General features: G+C 34.5%; 3 protein-coding genes across 4 annotated transcripts; 2 read left to right on the top strand and 1 right to left on the bottom strand.

The window, feature by feature from the left end:
• Positions 1 to 5,673: 5,673 nt before the first annotated feature.
• LOC120134990 (cyclin-dependent kinase inhibitor 5-like) lies at positions 5,674 to 7,541 on the top strand. Its single transcript, XM_039151360.1, has 3 exons — positions 5,674 to 6,218; positions 6,982 to 7,185; positions 7,300 to 7,541. Exons 1-3 carry the CDS (start codon positions 5,755 to 5,757, stop codon positions 7,367 to 7,369), a joined length of 738 nt encoding a protein of 245 aa, XP_039007291.1. The 5' UTR covers positions 5,674 to 5,754; the 3' UTR covers positions 7,370 to 7,541.
• Positions 7,542 to 8,663: 1,122 nt separating this feature from the next.
• LOC120135085 (60S ribosomal protein L13a-4) lies at positions 8,664 to 11,734 on the top strand. 2 transcript variants are annotated; one of them, XM_039151442.1, is made up of 5 exons: positions 8,664 to 8,671; positions 9,842 to 10,133; positions 10,783 to 10,899; positions 11,007 to 11,094; positions 11,428 to 11,734. In XM_039151442.1, exons 2-5 carry the CDS (start codon positions 9,862 to 9,864, stop codon positions 11,569 to 11,571), a joined length of 621 nt encoding a protein of 206 aa, XP_039007373.1. In that variant the 5' UTR covers positions 8,664 to 8,671; positions 9,842 to 9,861; the 3' UTR covers positions 11,572 to 11,734. The 2 variants fall into 2 exon arrangements, with proteins under 2 accessions (XP_039007373.1, XP_039007372.1); XM_039151441.1 differs by lacking the exon at positions 8,664 to 8,671 and having other exon boundaries at positions 9,802 to 10,133.
• A 762-nt stretch (positions 11,735 to 12,496) lies between these two features.
• Positions 12,497 to 16,432, bottom strand: LOC120135140 (extensin-like). Its single transcript, XM_039151479.1, has 4 exons — positions 16,251 to 16,432; positions 12,984 to 13,043; positions 12,774 to 12,893; positions 12,497 to 12,743 (listed from the first exon to the last, which is right to left on the bottom strand). The coding sequence occupies exons 1-4, from the start codon at positions 16,430 to 16,432 to the stop codon at positions 12,497 to 12,499; spliced, it is 609 nt and encodes a 202-aa protein (XP_039007410.1).
• Between the last annotated feature and the right edge of the window lie 917 nt (positions 16,433 to 17,349).

Here is a 17,349-nt window from a genome sequence, read left to right as displayed (position 1 = left end):
AGCATGAAAGATATTTTCCCCCCAATTATATGAATGAATCACGTGGGATGGGGGAAAGAGTTATCTGAAAACTCTTTCTTCTTCCTTTCTTCTTCTCCAAACCGTGGAAGCTAGGCAAAGGTAAGGGTTTTCTGATTTGTTGGTTATTTGTTAAATTAAAGGTTAGGTTTTGATCATTAGATGATAACTAAGCTTAAGGAAAGCTTAAGTTGTCTTATAATCAAAAGATGAAGAAGTTATAAGAGATTTAAGAAAACAAGTTTTTATATGAAATCATGGAAAATAGTTGATAAGTTGAATTTGAAGTTAAATTTGACTTGTCATCATGATAATTAAGGAATATGAAGTGTTAGAATTGTATTTAGAACATATTGAAATTTGAGTATGATTCTTGGATTTCATATGAAGGATAGGATTTTGAAGTTATAGTTGATTTTCTTGGATATAAGTTGGTTTAAGTAATGGTAGTTGAGTTTAATGACATGATATGGGTTTAAAATAGAAGAATTAAGTGAAGAATTGATGATTTTCGGGGTTAAAGTACAATTTCTGGGTAGAGGGAACCGATACTCTATGAATGGGAATCGATTCCCCCTCTTGGACGAAAATTTCCAGAATGTCCAGGGGGTATCGATTCCCCCTGGGGGGTATCGATTCCCCCTAAATGAAAAATGGAATTTGGTTCTTTAAGCTGGCTTAAGTTGTTAACATCAAGTTTAAGGTTTAGGCTTCTGATAGTTGTTTTGAAATGTTATATTTATGTAGATATTGAGTTTAAACAAGTTCCGAAATAATCAAAGGATTAGGATCGAATCAAAGAAAACAAGGCTAAGGTGAGTGCAATTTTAATTGTACTTATATTATTGAACGGACATTGACTTGCGATGAGCCAGTGATGGAGTTACTATGGTAAGAAGTGACTCCTAAAATGTTATTTAATTTGTGATTCTTATATGTGCATGAATACATGAAATGAGTATAGGTTATTATATATGTTACATGATATGCATAAACATAAGAGCATAAAACATAAGATATATGATATGATATACATGATTATATGCATATGTGATATATGCTATGAGACATGACCAATGTGAAATGAGATAAGTTATGTGAATATATGAAATGATATATGAATATGCAATATGTGATACATGTGATATGATATGAAATACATGGTTACACATACATGTGGTATGTGACAGAAAAGAAAGAACAAGTGATGAGAAAAGTATTCATCGTAAATTCCTATAGTATATGATACGAGAGCTATAGGTATAGTTGGCATGCCAAGAGTCGAGGGTGTTGTAGTCCTTCGGGACATAGTGGTCCTACGGGACATATATAGCAGTCCTTCGGGACGAATACTGAACAAATGTTCGGTGCCCCATGAGGGAATTTATACGAGCTGTGGTGACAGCATTGGTGCACAACCTCAATGTACTCACATACCTCTATTCTCAATAATATACATGGGCAATACAATTGAAAGATAAATTAAAGTAAAAGTGATACAAGAAGGTAAGTTTCATGTGTGCATGACATGATTATATATGTCATGATATATATATATATATATATATATATATGCATATTGAAATGTCATGATCAAATGGTAAGAATGCATATTTATGAATCTATTGTTACATGTTCATTTATTGTCTCACTAAGTCTATGACTTAGCGTGTAAGTGATTTACACGTAGGTACCAAGAAACAAGAAGAGCAGTAATAGAAGTGGCAACGACAGTATCACTACTAGAAGATCAGATCAGAAGTAATCGACAAAGTATGTATTTTGTTGTGTATAGAGTGTTGGCATGTAATAAGTCGTTAATTATGAGCACTCTGATCGAGTTTGTATTTTGTAGTCTCTTCTATGTAAATTAAAGTATTTTGTTTTAAACAAAGTTTTTTTTTAAATTCCTGGGGATTTTCTTTAAGTGTCAACGTTTTAAAAGTCAATGTGACACCTCGGACTCGTATTCGGGTCGGGTACGGGTTGGGGTGTTACACTTAGGACCAGTTTTGATTAGTTCTAAGATGAACATTACATCGAGCATTGGTTATATGATGATTTTACAACCAATTTCGTCAAAAACACTCAAATTTTCAAAATTATCTTTTAATTTCGAAATAAAAAAATCGAGAATTGTTGTTTTTGATTCAATTATATTGTTTTCATAAAAACTATGCGTATTATGATTTTCAAACATTATTTTCCAAATAGTTTTTCAAAACATTGCCCTTTAGGATTCGGTTTAGAGAACCTTGAAATATTGAGTAATCATTTGAGTTTTGGGTTTGATTATATTGCATACATGTGTTTAAATTTGTAGGTTACATATTCTATTTCGATTCTTAAACCATGTCAAATCCTAAACGACCTAGGACATTGTCTAGTCGCTCAAGTCAAAACCGACCTCTTATTCCTCCACCCAATCCAAATAACCCAAATATGACCATTCTGAACTCTTGTTTCACGTACCTGGTCGTAGACAAGATCTATATCATAGGTACCATACTTGTTTTGAGTCATATAAAATCCGGGAAGAACGTATCCCTTCGATTCAAGCTATAGAAGATATGGACTTCCAATATCTTCCTACTCTTAAATCCTAGAAGTTTTATAAACTCTTTAAACTCAAACCTTTGGTTTATCATCAATTAGTCCGCATTTTTCTATTCCAATGTGGTATGTGTCCAAAACGAGCACCGATATGAAATTATAGGAATTCGATCCTATCTTTTAGGACAATTCATTTTTATTGACTCTGGCACAATCACTACCCATTTTGGACTAGATAACTCAGGTTTAATGAAAAAGAGACTGTGGATTCATCCTATAAGTCTAAGGATAGTGAGAGTACCCTAAGAACTCATCGTGATATATTCCTTCATTATTTGATCTCTTGGTGGTTTAGACCATCTGGAGGTAGGTACTCCTCCCTTAGGAACATAGATATATGGTGGATATATTGTATCCAACATAAAAAGAAGATTAATCTGCCACAGATTATCTTTAGTGAGTTTCCATAAACATTGTTCATTCCAAGAATGTAGAAACCTTGTTTTATGGTTGTCTCCTTAGTAATTTGTTTATCAAACTCGGTCTTTGGGTCAATGGATTTATCGTCTCGAACTCAGAACTTTTAATTGTGAAACATTTTGATGTTTATGGGTTGTTTTATTTTGGGTGTTTGAATTTGTTGGATAATTGGATATTTGAACTTACATGCTTATATATTTGGTTTGATTTTCACTTTCATTTTGAGCTTAATGATTATTTTTGTATCATTTACATATTAGTTGCATTATGACCAATTTTTGTCATTTCACATTGTTTATGAATATTGAATTATAGAACTAATGGCTAATCTTTCTCTTGATTGTGATCTTAGCAGCTTAAGCTATATATATTTATCATCAACTGGCTAAATGATTTCAAAACCTTGTTTTAAAAGTCTTTTTGATTTAACAAAAAGGGGGAGAAATATTAAAGTGTTTTAAAGGAGAGAAGTGTTAGAGTAAGGGGGAGTAATTTCAAAACTTGATTTCAAAATTTTAAAATTACTAAAATGTTTTGTTATATCAAAAAGGGGGAGATTGTTGAAAACATTTTGATATTTCGATATAACAAATTAAGATAAATGAATTTTAAGATTTTCCAAAAGGATTTTCTAAGTATATTCGATATAATTATTAGAATATCAAAATATTACTCCAAATCTTTCAAATGTCATTTTTAATCCTTACTCAAGTGTAAAATTAAGTTTTAATCTTAAAATAATTTCAAAACAATTTTACAAAATATTTTGAACCATTTCAAAGCCAAAAATTCCAGATTGCTCAGAGGGAACCGATTCCCCCCTGAATGATTTGGCTCCGAGAAAAACAGAATGCTCGGAGGGAACCGATTCCCCTAAAGGGTATCGATTCCCCCCTGTTAAACGGTTGAAATATTTGAATTTTACACTTAGGGAATCGATTCCCTATGAGGGGGTACCGATTCCCCCCACACTCCAAGCAGAAATATTAATTGTTTTCATACTTAAACAACTCCAATAACTTCATTAATGATCCCCAACATTCAGAAGTGATTAAACATGTATTTAAACAAGCTTAGAAGCCAATGATCAAAAACAATAAACAATAATTATCAAGAATTAAGAGAGAATCAAAGAGAAAGCATCAAACTCATTGTTTGAGCACTTCAAGCCTATTTTTCATTCAATATTGATTGTGATTTCAAGAACACCATTTGTGCTCTATTGTATTTATCCTTGAGTGTTCTTTCTTTGTTCTAGAATTGTGCAAACAATCTACCTTGTGAGGTTTTCCTTGTAAGTTTGCAAATTTGTGTATTTCTCTTTGAAAAAGAGTGTGCTCAAGAATTTGGTGTATAATTCTTGAGGGAGTTGTAAGGTTACTCTTTGATCTCAAAAGAAAGAACAAATTAGTGAATTTGTTGGAAAATCCTTAGTGTGGATAGCTAAGGTAGTGGACGTAGACTTTGGTTGAGAAAGTCGAACCACTCTAAATCGTTGTGCAAATATTTTCAATTTTCTGCAAAAGCTTCCACCAAAATTTTTATTGCCAATTCACCCCCTCTTGGCCAAATCCATCGATCGATTAACTCAACAATTTATATAAATCCAATGGTTATAATTTAGCGTAAAACTTATTAATTTTGTATAGTGTAGGTGTATTCTTCCACTATATATCTATATGTTGAGATGGACCAAGATTTTATAGTAGGTGGGAAACGAAGACAATTTTATAAAATTTTAAGAATAGTAAAATAATTTTTTGGTTAAAAGAGGTACAAAGGGTTGCTCAGCTGCCCGTTTTATCAACAACTAGAAACTTCTCAGCTTCCTTGGGGGGATTCTGTAGCAAGATTATGTCTCCCTGATATCTCCATATTTGCTTGGCGATTATATCCGCTGTTCGATTGGCCTCTCTAGGTATGTGCTTTAGTTCAACCATCCAATTATTCTTTAATAATTTCTCAACATGCTACAAGATAGTAAATTTCCTATGTTCAATCGATTTGTTCTTGATGAGGTTGATGGCTTCCCTGTTGTCAGATTCTAAAATTACTTTTCTTTCTCCCTTCATCCAAGCAACCTTTAATCCCTCATGATGCCCCAAAGTTCTACTTCCAAGATGGAACAAGTCCCGATTTTCCTTCCAAAACCCCAAAGCCAATTTCCATTGTAATCTCTTGCAATTCCCCCGCATAAAGTTTCTCCCGTGTTCTGTCTCTTGGTCCCGTCAGTATTAACCTTGCAGTATCCTCTATCTGGTTTCTACCACTTGTATCGGTTGCTTGGAAGGAAAAAATATTCTTAATTATTTGACATTGAGCGCTCAATATATATATATATATAAGATTATTGATGATGATGTATAATAATATAAAAAATACAAATACATGGTATAACATTATAAAATTGGTATTAAAATGAATTTATTTTATTTAAAACAAAATTTTTATATATAATTTATTTTAATTAAATATTGGGATTCAAATGGTTAAATTGTAGTTAAAATATCACGAGATGTACATGATAAAGGAAAATGAAGAGCGCAACGAAGCGGTAAATACTCGCAGTATCCACCTGAAAATCTCGCATCATTCCCACATTTTCGCCTTTCTTTGTTCACATGAGAGGTTAAAGCTTCAAAATCAAATCCTGTTTCTTCCAACAACAAAAAGCCCTCAGTTTTTTTCTTTCAAAATCCTCAAATGGGGAAATTCATTAAGAAGCGCAAAACGGCCGGCGAAGTTGCCGTCATGGAACTCTCCCAGACTTCCCTCGGCGTTCGGACCCGATCCAAAACACTCGCCCTTCAACGCCAAAAGAAATCCCCCACTTCTCCGGCTAATGGAGCCGGCTCGTATCTCCAGCTGCGAAGCCGACGGCTAGAGAAGCTTCCCGTTGTGGTGCACCACCATGATTCGAATAGGCAGCAACAGCAACAGGAGAGGAAGAAGGATAACTGTGAGCAAAATCTTAGCCCTAATTCGGATTCTATGACCCGGGTGAGTTGCGGGTCAAACTCGGTAGTGGAAAAGAAAAAGAGTGGTGACAGTGGAAGAGAAGACGTTGAGCAAGGAGATAACGGAAAGGATAATATTATTAACTGCAATAATATTAGTGTTGAAGCTTCTTTCGGAGAAAATATTTTGGATATTGAAGCGAAAGAGAGGTTTGGGGTTTTTTTCCCTCTTAATTTATTTTATTTATTTCATTTTTTGAAATAAAACTCTCATTACCAACATTCCATTGTCATTCATAACTTATTTTCTTCTGTTAATATAATTGATTTTGCCCCATTTTCCTTCATATATTATGCTTTTAACAACTTGGGTTTATTTATTTATGTATGTATTGATTTCGAAGTTGCTTTGTATTTCCGTGCTTTGAGCATAGGATAGTCTGACGAGGGTTTAGCTAATGAATGTCTATGATTTTTGGAGATTCTAATGACTATGACCCTGTCAGTACAATTTGTCCTTGCAGAAACACTTGTATAACAGTTTTTTGTGATTTTAATGTGCATATTGAATGAACTCCAATGTGTTTTAATGCCTTTTCTGCTAAAGTACTAGTGATTGAAGGATGTTAACGTGGAAAGAGGATCTGAAACACAATGGAAACGGAGAAAATCTTTGGTTTATTTCCTTCTGAATTGCAGACTCGTCTTTCTTAAATGTTGATGTACTGGGTGTCTTCGTTTTATCATACACTGAGGAAACTTTATTCATGGACATTTTCTGCTCGATTCTTCGAATTATTATTATGGTCTGGTTCCCTTTGAAATGTTGTTCATTTTTCTCTGTAGGGTGGTTCTGGGAGATATAAAACTGAAAAAAATGAATAGTTAATACCTTTTTACTGGCTTCTGAGAATCGAGTGTTTAGCTGTAGATTTTATTTTACATTAGCTAATAGCTAATGTTTCTGGTGCAGGGGCACTAGGGAATCGACTCCTTGTAGCTTGATAAGGGACCCAGAGAGTGTAAGAACCCCGTGTTCTACTACTAGGCCTGCCGACTCAGCAGATACTAACCGGAGATTACTCAATTCAATGCGGCGAAACATCCCAACATCGCATGAAATGGATGAGTTCTTTGCTCTTGCAGAAGTAGACCAGCGAAGGCAATTCGTTGAGAAGTATACTATATTTGTTTCAACCCCGTTTCTGTCTTATATGATTGTTTGAACTTTCAGTTGAAACTTCAGTATATTGTGGTCATGATCTGATAAAAGATGCCGGCTTATTTGCAGGTACAACTTCGATCCTGCGAAGGATAAGCCACTTCCGGGACGGTATCAATGGGAGAAAGTGGACCCCTAGAATCATATTTCCTCCCTATACCTCAGTTGTGACTCGTGAGGGTGATGGTGTTTAGTTCTCTTTTCCATCACCTTTATTTTTACTTGTAAAGAAAGAAGTAGGACTGTTAAATAATGTGTCGACTAACGATTTGTAAAATAGCAAGGGTAATGAGTTACACACACCGAAAAAAACGAATACGAATCGAAAGTCCTTTGTCTAACAGATTTACCATGAAGGGAAGGGGATGAAGGTGTAGGTTAGAGTTTAGATACTTTAGGGTCAGTCAATTAGGTCAGTTGATCTGGTACAGAATTTCTTTGTATTTTCCTCCCCTTGTTTGTCTATATTTGTAATGATCCAACCTTCATGTTCCCTTTTCTACTATCTTCCCTTTTCCTTATAATCCTTACCGCTTTGGACTGATCGGAAATAATATAGTTTCATCAAGTCATTAGTATGACCAACTGCCGTTGGTAATGCTCAATCCCACACTGAGTGGAAATATTTTGGGATTGGATATTTAAGGTTTAGAGAAATAAATGTACTAAATTCAATCTCACATTCGACACATCCACGCGGATTATATTTTTTTAGAGAAAATTCGTAAGGAATTTTTCTCTGAAAGAACAAATAAAATTGTGAAAGAATTTTCAGTCTAATATTTTAATCCAATTTCTAGAATTTAAACATGTGTAACGATGGATGTATATGGACTGTTTTACATCTCTGTTCAAAGGGAATTAACAACTGATTATTACGCTAGTAACATGAGTTCTAATAATAATATCAAGAGTTACAAGCGACTGAAATTAAACTACAAATTTGGATTATTTTGAGGCCATATTCATTTGTTTAATTCAGTTGTTACAACAGAGTTTAAATACAACAATTAAATCATAAATAAATCTTATGCACGTCGGACTATTTTGCCCCTAACATGAAACCTATAAATAGAGAGGTTATTCCAGTTTCTCAACTTACCCAATTCACCCTCAAACAATTCTCTCAAAAACTCTCATAATCACTAAGAGATTTCCGGTGATCTAAGGAGTAATACCACCGACAATCCACGCTTGTTTCGGGTGTACGGAATTTGGAACGACCGTGTTAATCTCGGGGGACGATCCGCCTATTGAAGCTATTACACACATTGAGGCAAATTCATTTCTAAGGTAGTGATTCTACCTCGACATGGTTAAGGGTTTCAAAATTTTCCTTTAAATTTATTATTCCCATTTAGTGCTAACGTTTGATTTAGTGGTTTCACAAACTTTTTGAATTGAACTTCATTGTGGTTCTTCAATCTTTGCGGGAAGGGCGGTGAGTGTCTAACTTCCTCAACTGCAGGAGTAGAAATTGCTTTTGCCTTGACATTGGAATTTAGTGCTTCAGCAAGTTCACTAGTAGAACCCTCATCTTTGTCCTTCTCGGTAATTATATCATGTAATTAAGGTTCAGCTTGTTCAGAAATGGAGGTAAAATCATCATGTTGCTTTCCCCCAAACTTAAATTGTTAATTAATCTTAGTTCCACTCCTAAGAGTCAATACATTGCATTGTTCTTATTTGTGAGATTTAGTGACTTCAATGTTACTCGATATTCGTCCTTGCTGACTTTCTTACAATGCCGCGACCATCTGACCAACTTGACCTTCCAAAGCTCTCAGAGACGAGCTATGGCTTTGAAGTAAGGCGCCTTGACTATGAAGCAAAGCTCCTTGATTTTTAATTGAAGTAGAGTGGTCTTGCAGCATTGTTTTTGTGGTAGATATGAAATCTTGAATCGTAACCTCCAAAGAACTAGTGTTTGATGAAGATGAGGCTCCCTTGTTAGCAATATGCCATGGCGTGTTGTGTTGGTAGTCTTGAGATTCAGTATAATTTTGATGACGAGTAGGTTGACTAGTTGCCTTCACTTTCTTTACGTCAATAGAGCGTTGTAAGTTTTTCAATATATTCGCTCTCGTGTCATGCTCAGATTTTTTAATTTTTTTAATAAAATTATAAACGTTACACGTGTCAATGGTTTTTTAACAGTAAACACCTAAAAGTATAACGGAAAAAACTTTAGACACTTACTTTTAACAAAAAAAAATTCTTTAAACATCAAAAAGTTAATTTTAAATATAGTTTAGACATCTATTTTTGTAAGCATTATGAAACTAAATCAATTCGATTAAACTGATTTTATCTATTCAAATTTATAGATTCGTTTTCTTTATTATAATCAATTAATTTATTTAAAAATATTAAATTGAACCTTTAAGTAGCTTGTTTCATATATTTAAATAAAATGAAGAAGAAGAAAAAAGAGAAATTTATTGGTCTGCCATAGAGTAATTGGGCCATGAGAAAATATATACTATTTATCAAAACCCAATTTCATCAAGCCGAACCCTAAAAACCCTATTAAGGAATCAATATATTGTTGCTGCAATCGCAGTGGCAGCAAAGCACCAGCACGCGGCCTAAGCTGATCAAAGCAAAGGAGGCAAAACACGAGAAGAGAATATGGTTTCCGGGTCAGGGATCTGCGCCAAGAGGGTGGTGGTGGATGCAAGGCACCACATGCTGGGAAGGCTGGCTTCCATTTTGGCCAAGGAGTTGTTGAACGGCCAGAAAGTGGTCGTCGTTAGATGCGAAGAGATTTGCTTGTCTGGTGGTCTGGTCAGGCAGAAGATGAAGTACATGAGGTTCTTGAGGAAGCGCATGAACACTAAACCCTCTCATGGTCCCATCCATTTCCGTGCTCCTTCTAAGATCCTCTGGCGTACCATTCGTGGGTAATTTCTCTTTTCTTTGATGGGCTTTGAATCTCTTGTTTCTCCTCAATTTTTCGAGTGAAAGGAGATTTTTGGATTAGTTCTAATATTTGGTTATTGGATTTAGTTCACTGTAAAATTTTGGATGGATTTTCTGTTTCCTCATTGTTGTTTGGTTCTTGGGAAAAATATAGGAAAGAAATGGAAAAGGTTATTTTGGGTTTGCTTGAGGTTATTATTGCTAAAATTAGTGAATACTATAAGCTCTAAAGATCTACGAATCTGTGAATCTTACGCTACAGAACAAGTGTATTTTCTTTCATTATATAATTCTTGGGTTTTGTGTAGAGTTTAGTGTTAACTTTTGGATTGTTCTGTCTTTGGTTATTGGATTTAGTTCACTTTAATGTCTTGGATGAATTTTCTGTTTCCTCATTGTTGTTTGATTCTTGGGGAAATATAGGAAAGAAACGAAAAGATGTTATGAGTTTGCTTAAGGTTATAGTTGCTGGATTTGGTGAATAATTTAAGCTGTCAAGATCTATGAATCTTATGCTTGAGAAGAAGGGTATTTTGCTTCATTGTATGTGAAATATGAGCTCTGTTTTGATTTGAATTATAGTATACTTTAATGTTCCTTACTATTATTGATATCTGTTTTGATTTTTAGGATGATTCCTCACAAGACCAAGCGTGGAGCAGCAGCTCTTGCTCGATTGAAGGTGTATGAGGGGGTTCCAGCTCCTTACGATAAGATTAAGAGGATGGTTATTCCTGATGCTCTCAAGTGAGTTTCGAAATATTTGTCGGCTTCTTTTGCTTGGTTTTGGATTTGATTGCTTCAATGACTAGTTATATTTTATGTTTTTGTTGCTCTTTTGGTTTTTGAATTAGGGTTTTGAGGCTTCAGAAAGGACACAAGTACTGCTTGTTGGGCAAACTGTCATCTGAGGTCGGATGGAACCACTATGACACTATCAAGGTGAAGATTGATTATCCTGTTCAAATTTTCAAATACAACTCGTCTTTCAATACTTTTTTACAACTCTTCCGAATTATGTATATTTAAATACCTGCATGCAAGTAATTGTTTGTGTTTATCTATTTGTTATTGTTGTTCTTATGTGTTTTCCTTATGCGTTATTCATTGATTATTGATGTTGCCTTGTTGGTCGGACTTCGGTATAAGATGTCCAATTGATGCGAATGTGATTTCTGTGAATATTATTTGCTTGGATGAATTAATCTTATGGTTTTGGGCATCCGACTTTATATCATCTTTTAACTTATGGCTCTGCCCGGTTCTTCCCACCAGGAGCTCGAGAAGAAGAGGAAGGAAAGAGCTCAAGTCGCATACGAGAGAAGGAAGCAACTTACGAAACTTAGGGTTAAGGCCGAGAAGGTTGCAGAGGAGAAGCTTGGTGCCCAGTTGCAAGTCATTGCTCCTATCAAATACTGATTCAAAGTCGGTAGTTTTATTGCCCTAATCTTTTGAAGTAGATCTTATGCTATGTACCTTAGTATGTTACTGGGGTTGTCTTTTACCTCTTTGCTTGAGAAACACTTTCTGGTTTTTAGTTCCCTTTTTGGTATTTTATGTTTTCAGGATTTGATCTTGGTTACTACAATTCGGACTCTACTAGTTTACCAATTGATTAAATTATTGACATTTTCCAATTTTGCAATTACCCTTTTCAGATTGGTAATTAGTGTACATTTTTTAACACCAAATAGTTTATATTTTTTAACATAAATGCTTCTTTTAAGAAAACAAATGGGAGAGATAATATCATAATCAAGAGGATTCAAACTATATTAGTTTGCATACTGGTATATGATTACATATAATCGTAATTAATTTAAATTTATTGAACATCACAATCAATTACAAATTAAATATTCTTGAAAACATAGCAAATCAATTACAAGTGTAAAAAGAAATGAGGCTAAAAGGAATAACCACAAAGCTTGCATGGAATCAAAATTGTCTTCTTGTAGCTGCAATTCCTTTCACTTGTCACATTAACATTGAGCACACAAATCAATCTATGATTAAATGGAATGATAATTGAAACCATAAGGCATGCTCAAAGAAATGTTTTTGTTTTATTAAATAATTAGGATTCTTTCAACTTAGCACAAACATAGATGGATATGAGTGGATTTTAGTGCTAAGGAATGGATGACATGAAGAAAGAGGAGATGAAGACTTGGTAGTAATACCGACTTGGACGAAATGGATATAATGGGGAAGAAGGTTTGGAGGTTTAAAGTGGAATTCAATATAATGGATACAAAGGTTGAGAAATGCAACGAGGTGGAAATAAAGGTGAGAAGACTGAGGAAAATGAAATCTTTTAAATGAAATGAGGATTTTGTAGAGTTTATTTGTAATAAGTTGGTGGTGGGGGAGATTTGTAAGCATATAGAAGAGGTGGGGGAGACTTGTACTTGTATAGAGGTGGAGGTGGAGACTCATACTTGTAAGGAGGTGGTGGTGGTGATTTGTACTCGTGTGGAGGTGGAGGTGGTAACTTGTATTTGTATGAAGGAGGTAGGGGTGACTTGTACTTGTATGGAGGTGGAGGTGGGGACTCATATTTGTACGGAGATGGTGGTGGTGACTCATACCTGTAAGGAGGTGGTGGTAGTGATTTGTACTTGTATAGAGGTGGATGTGGTGACTCATACTTATAAGGAGGTGGTGGTGGTGATTTGTACATATATGGAGGTGGAGGTGGGGACTCATACTTGTAAGGAGGTGGTGGTGGTGGCTTGTACTTGTATGTAGGTAGAGGTGGAGACTCATACTTGTACGAAGGAGGTGGGAGTAAATTGTACTTGTACGGAGGTGGAGGTGGAGACTCATATTTGTACGGAGGTGGTGGTGGTGACTCATACTTGTAAGGAGGTGGAGGTGGTGACTCATACTTGTAAGGAAGTGGTGGTGGTGGTGGTGACTTGTACTTGAATGGAGGTAGAGGTGGGGACTCATACTTGTACGGAGGAGGTGGGGTGACTTGTACTTGTTTGGAGGTGAATGTGGGGACTCATACTTATAAGGAGGTGGTGGTGTTGATTTATACTTGTATGGAGGTGGAGGTGGGAACTCATACTTGTAAAGATGTGGTGGTGGTGATTTGTACTTGTATGGAGGTGGAGGTGGGGACTCATACTTGTAAGGAGGTGGTGGTGTTGACTTGTACTTGTATGGAGGTGGAGGTGGAGACTCATACTTGTAAGGAGGTGGTGGTGTTGATTTGTACTTGTATGAATGTGGAGGTGGCGACTCATACTTGTAAGGTGGTGGTGGTGGTGACTTGTATGGAGGTGGAGGTGGGGACTTATACTTGTATGGAGGTGGTGGTGATGACTTGTACTTGCATGGAGGTGGAGGTGGGGACTCGTACTTGTATGGAGGTAGAGGTGGTGACTCGTACTTGTACAGAGGTGGTGGTGGTGACTTGTATTTCTATGGAGGAGGAGGAGGAGACTTGTATTTGTACGGAAAAGGTGATGGTGACTTGTATTTGTATGATGGTGGTGGTGGTGACTCGTATAGAGGGGGAGGCGGTGTGCAAAATAATCTTCCAACAATAAGGAGTTGCTTTGTTGAGTCCCTCGACTATTAAAACTTCTAAAATGGTCACCTGACTATTCTTTATGTTTCAAACTAATCATTTTGTATTAAAAGATTAAAGATGGTATGAGATGGATGTTAACCTACTAACTAAGATATGATAAAATCTAATATCATAACCTCAAACAATTATCATATCTTAATCTGTAAGTTAACGTCTAGCTTAGACGACCATTAGTTTTTTAACGCAAAAGGATGAGTATAAAATAAAATGAATAGTCGAGTGATCATTTTGTAACTTTTAATGATTTTGTAACTTTTAATGATAGAGAAACTCAACAAAACAACTTTCTATAGTCAAGGGACCATTTTAGTAAATTTTAATACTCGGGAGATTTGATAAAACAATATACTATAGTTGGAATATCATTTGTGTACTTTACCCATTATATTAATGGTTGAAATTAATTCTATACCATGTAAAATTAATTTTATATATTTAAGTAAACTAATGACTGAGATTTTATTTTAATTTCCTTTTTGTTTTCAATTTATCATATAATAGAAGTTAGTTCATCACTAGTTGAGATCCAATTTATTACTAATAATCAAAATAAAAAAGTGATATCCTATTTATTTATTTTATTATTAATATTTGATATACTGATCAATTAATCTAGATTTGATATCGCAAAAACTTATTATAAGAGGTGATAGTTTGAACTCAATTTACTATTTTATATATAATTATTTATTGATTAAATTTTTATAAATATATATTTTATTTAAAATATATTTTCACATAAATTACGAGTATGATAAAATCTAATTTATTATAAAATCTTTGATTAAATAGATGTTTTAAATTAACGTAACAACAATTTATTTTAAAAATACTTAAAAACACATTTTTAAATGGTAATTAAATATAATTATAATGGTGCTTTTATATTTTATATTTTAAATAAAATAATTAAATTTCATACAAAACTAAGAATGATACAATCTAATAATGACTGATGAACTTATGCCAAAGGGTTGATTCCAAAAAGTCAATGTGCTTAGAATGGGTTTTATAAATGTTTTGTTTTTTTTAATGCATTTAATGTGTAAATAACACATCTCCAGTGAAATTGGGGTATAATTTTTTTTAAAAAAAATATGAAATAACTGTAAGAATTTGTTTTTATTTTTTTTTTCATTTATTGACATTGCACACACCTTATATACGTAACTGTTCGAATTTGGTATGAACAATGGATCGAAGGGTTCGAGAGGAAGCGATCTCCCCTAAAAATTTAAAATTATCATATATTTTAGATTTTTTTCTATTTATTTTCTATTAGAAATGCATTTTCGTCCCATTAAATTTTGTAAGTTGAAGTTCACTTCCTTATCATAAAATTACGTGTCCGTCCTTATTCGATACTTCTAAGTTTTTTACCCCAAACAATTCAATATATATATATATATATATATATATATATATATATATTAAATTGAGTTAGTTGATTCCAATTTTGTGGTTTTTTAAAAATAATTTATTTGATTTTTTGAGTTTAAGTTGAACTGAATTAGATTCTAATTTATATTTTTGGACATATAAATATTTTTTTAAGAAAACAAAAAAAGAGAGAGAGGATATATTAATCAACCGAATTCAAATTACATTAATTTAAATTAATGTAATAGTGAAAATTACAAACAATTACAAATTAATTATTCTTGAAAACATAACAAATCCATTACTCGCAAAAGGGGCTATGACTCAACGGAATAATCACAAAGCTTTCAAGAAACTGATGACTAGATGAAGCTACAATCCCTTTCTCTTATTACATCAACATCAAGCACACAAACCAAACTATGATTAAATGAAATGATAATTGAAACCAAAGGCATGTACAAAGAAATGCTTTTGTTTAATTAAATACTTAGGCTTCTTTCAACTTAGCATAAATACTTGGAGGTTTGAGGTAGAATCGAATATGATGGACACAAAGGCATACATATTTAATGACGTGGAAATAAAGGAGATGTGGCTGAGGAAGAGGAGATCTTTAAATGAAAGTAGGATTTTGTGGAGTTTACTTCTAATATGCGGGTGGTGGAGGTGACTTGTAAGCATATGGGGGAGGTGGGGGGACTTGTACTTGTATGGAGGTGGAGGTGGAGGTGGAAACTCATACTTGTAAGGAGGTGGTGGTGGTGGTGATTTATACTTGTATGGAGGTGGAGGTGGAGGTGGTGACTCATACTTGTAAGGAGGGAGTGGTGGTGACTTGTACTTGTATGGAGCTGGAGGCGGAGACTCATATTTGTACGGAGGTGGTGGTGGTGACTTGTATTTATATAGAGGTGGAGGTGGTGACTCATACTTGTACAGAGGAGGTAGGGGTGACTTGTACTTGTACGGAGGAGGAGGAGGCGACTCATACTTGTACGGAGGAGGTGGTGGTGACATGTACTTGTATGGAGGTGGAGGTGATGACTCATTCTTGTACGGAGGAGGTGATGGTGACTTGTACTTGTATGGAGTTGGAGGTGGTGACTCATACTTGTACGGAGGAGGTGAGGGTGACTTGTACTTATATGGAGGTGGAGGTGGTGACTCATACTTGTACGGAGAAAGTAATGGTGACTCGTACTTGTATCGAGCATGCTCGATGGTTGCAACTACATTGCTTATTATCAAGCACAATGCCAAGGCATAGGCTTGGTGTAGAGCAATCTTGGCCATTTTGGCAGGAACAAGACACTAAATATCCAAATCTTTTTGTACTCTCTATTCCATACAACTAAGGTGGCGTTTGGTTCGTTGAAATCTCTTGGAATTAAGGGGAATTGGAATCCAATTCCACCACTTTCCCATGTTTGGTTCAAGTTTTCAAAGGGGGAATTGGAATCCAATTCCATCAAGGGAGGGAAAGTAAATTTCATTCATAACATGATGAAATTGAAATCCTTTGGAGGAGGGAATGTGAAATTTGATCATATTACTCTCATCAATCTTTTGGTATTTGGGTCGGATTTTTGTTAAAAAATTTTGGGTTCGGGTCGGGTTTTTTTAAGTTTGATATTTGGGTCGAGTTCGGGTTTATGATGAAAAATACCCGACCTGACCCGAAAAAAATATATAATTTTACCTTATATATTTAGGAATAATTACAATAATACCCCTCTATATATAATTTTTTTCAATTAAGTCACTGTTTTTATTGAATAAAAATAATTTTTTATTATTTCGGGTCGGGTCGGGTGAAACTTTATTTTGGTTAGGTCGGGTCTCGGGTGGAGGTTCCCTTATTCTCGGGTCGAGTTGGGTGGACCAAAAACCCGACCCAACCCGACCTATGGCCATCCCTAATTGGGATGATTTTTACTTATGATGTTTATTAGTATGATTTTTATAATTTATTGAAATGAATAATTAATCAATAAAATGAAAATTTAACATTTTTTTAAATTTTTATAATATAATGCTACATGTAAGTTATAAAACAAACTAAAATTAAGCAAAAAAACAAGAAGGGCAATTTTGTCATTTTACATTACTGAAATCAAATTCATCTGACATGTCTGTGAACCAAACATAATATGGAATTGGATTCCAATTCAATTTCTTGCCAACCAAACAGGTTTCAAATTCAGATTCCA

The sequence above is a fragment of the Hibiscus syriacus genome, unplaced genomic scaffold, assembly GCF_006381635.1.
Source record: "Hibiscus syriacus cultivar Baekdansim isolate YM2019G1 unplaced genomic scaffold, ASM638163v2 tig00110602_pilon, whole genome shotgun sequence".
NCBI lineage: Eukaryota > Viridiplantae > Streptophyta > Magnoliopsida > Malvales > Malvaceae > Hibiscus > Hibiscus syriacus.
This window is presented reverse-complemented; position numbering and strand designations above follow the sequence as displayed.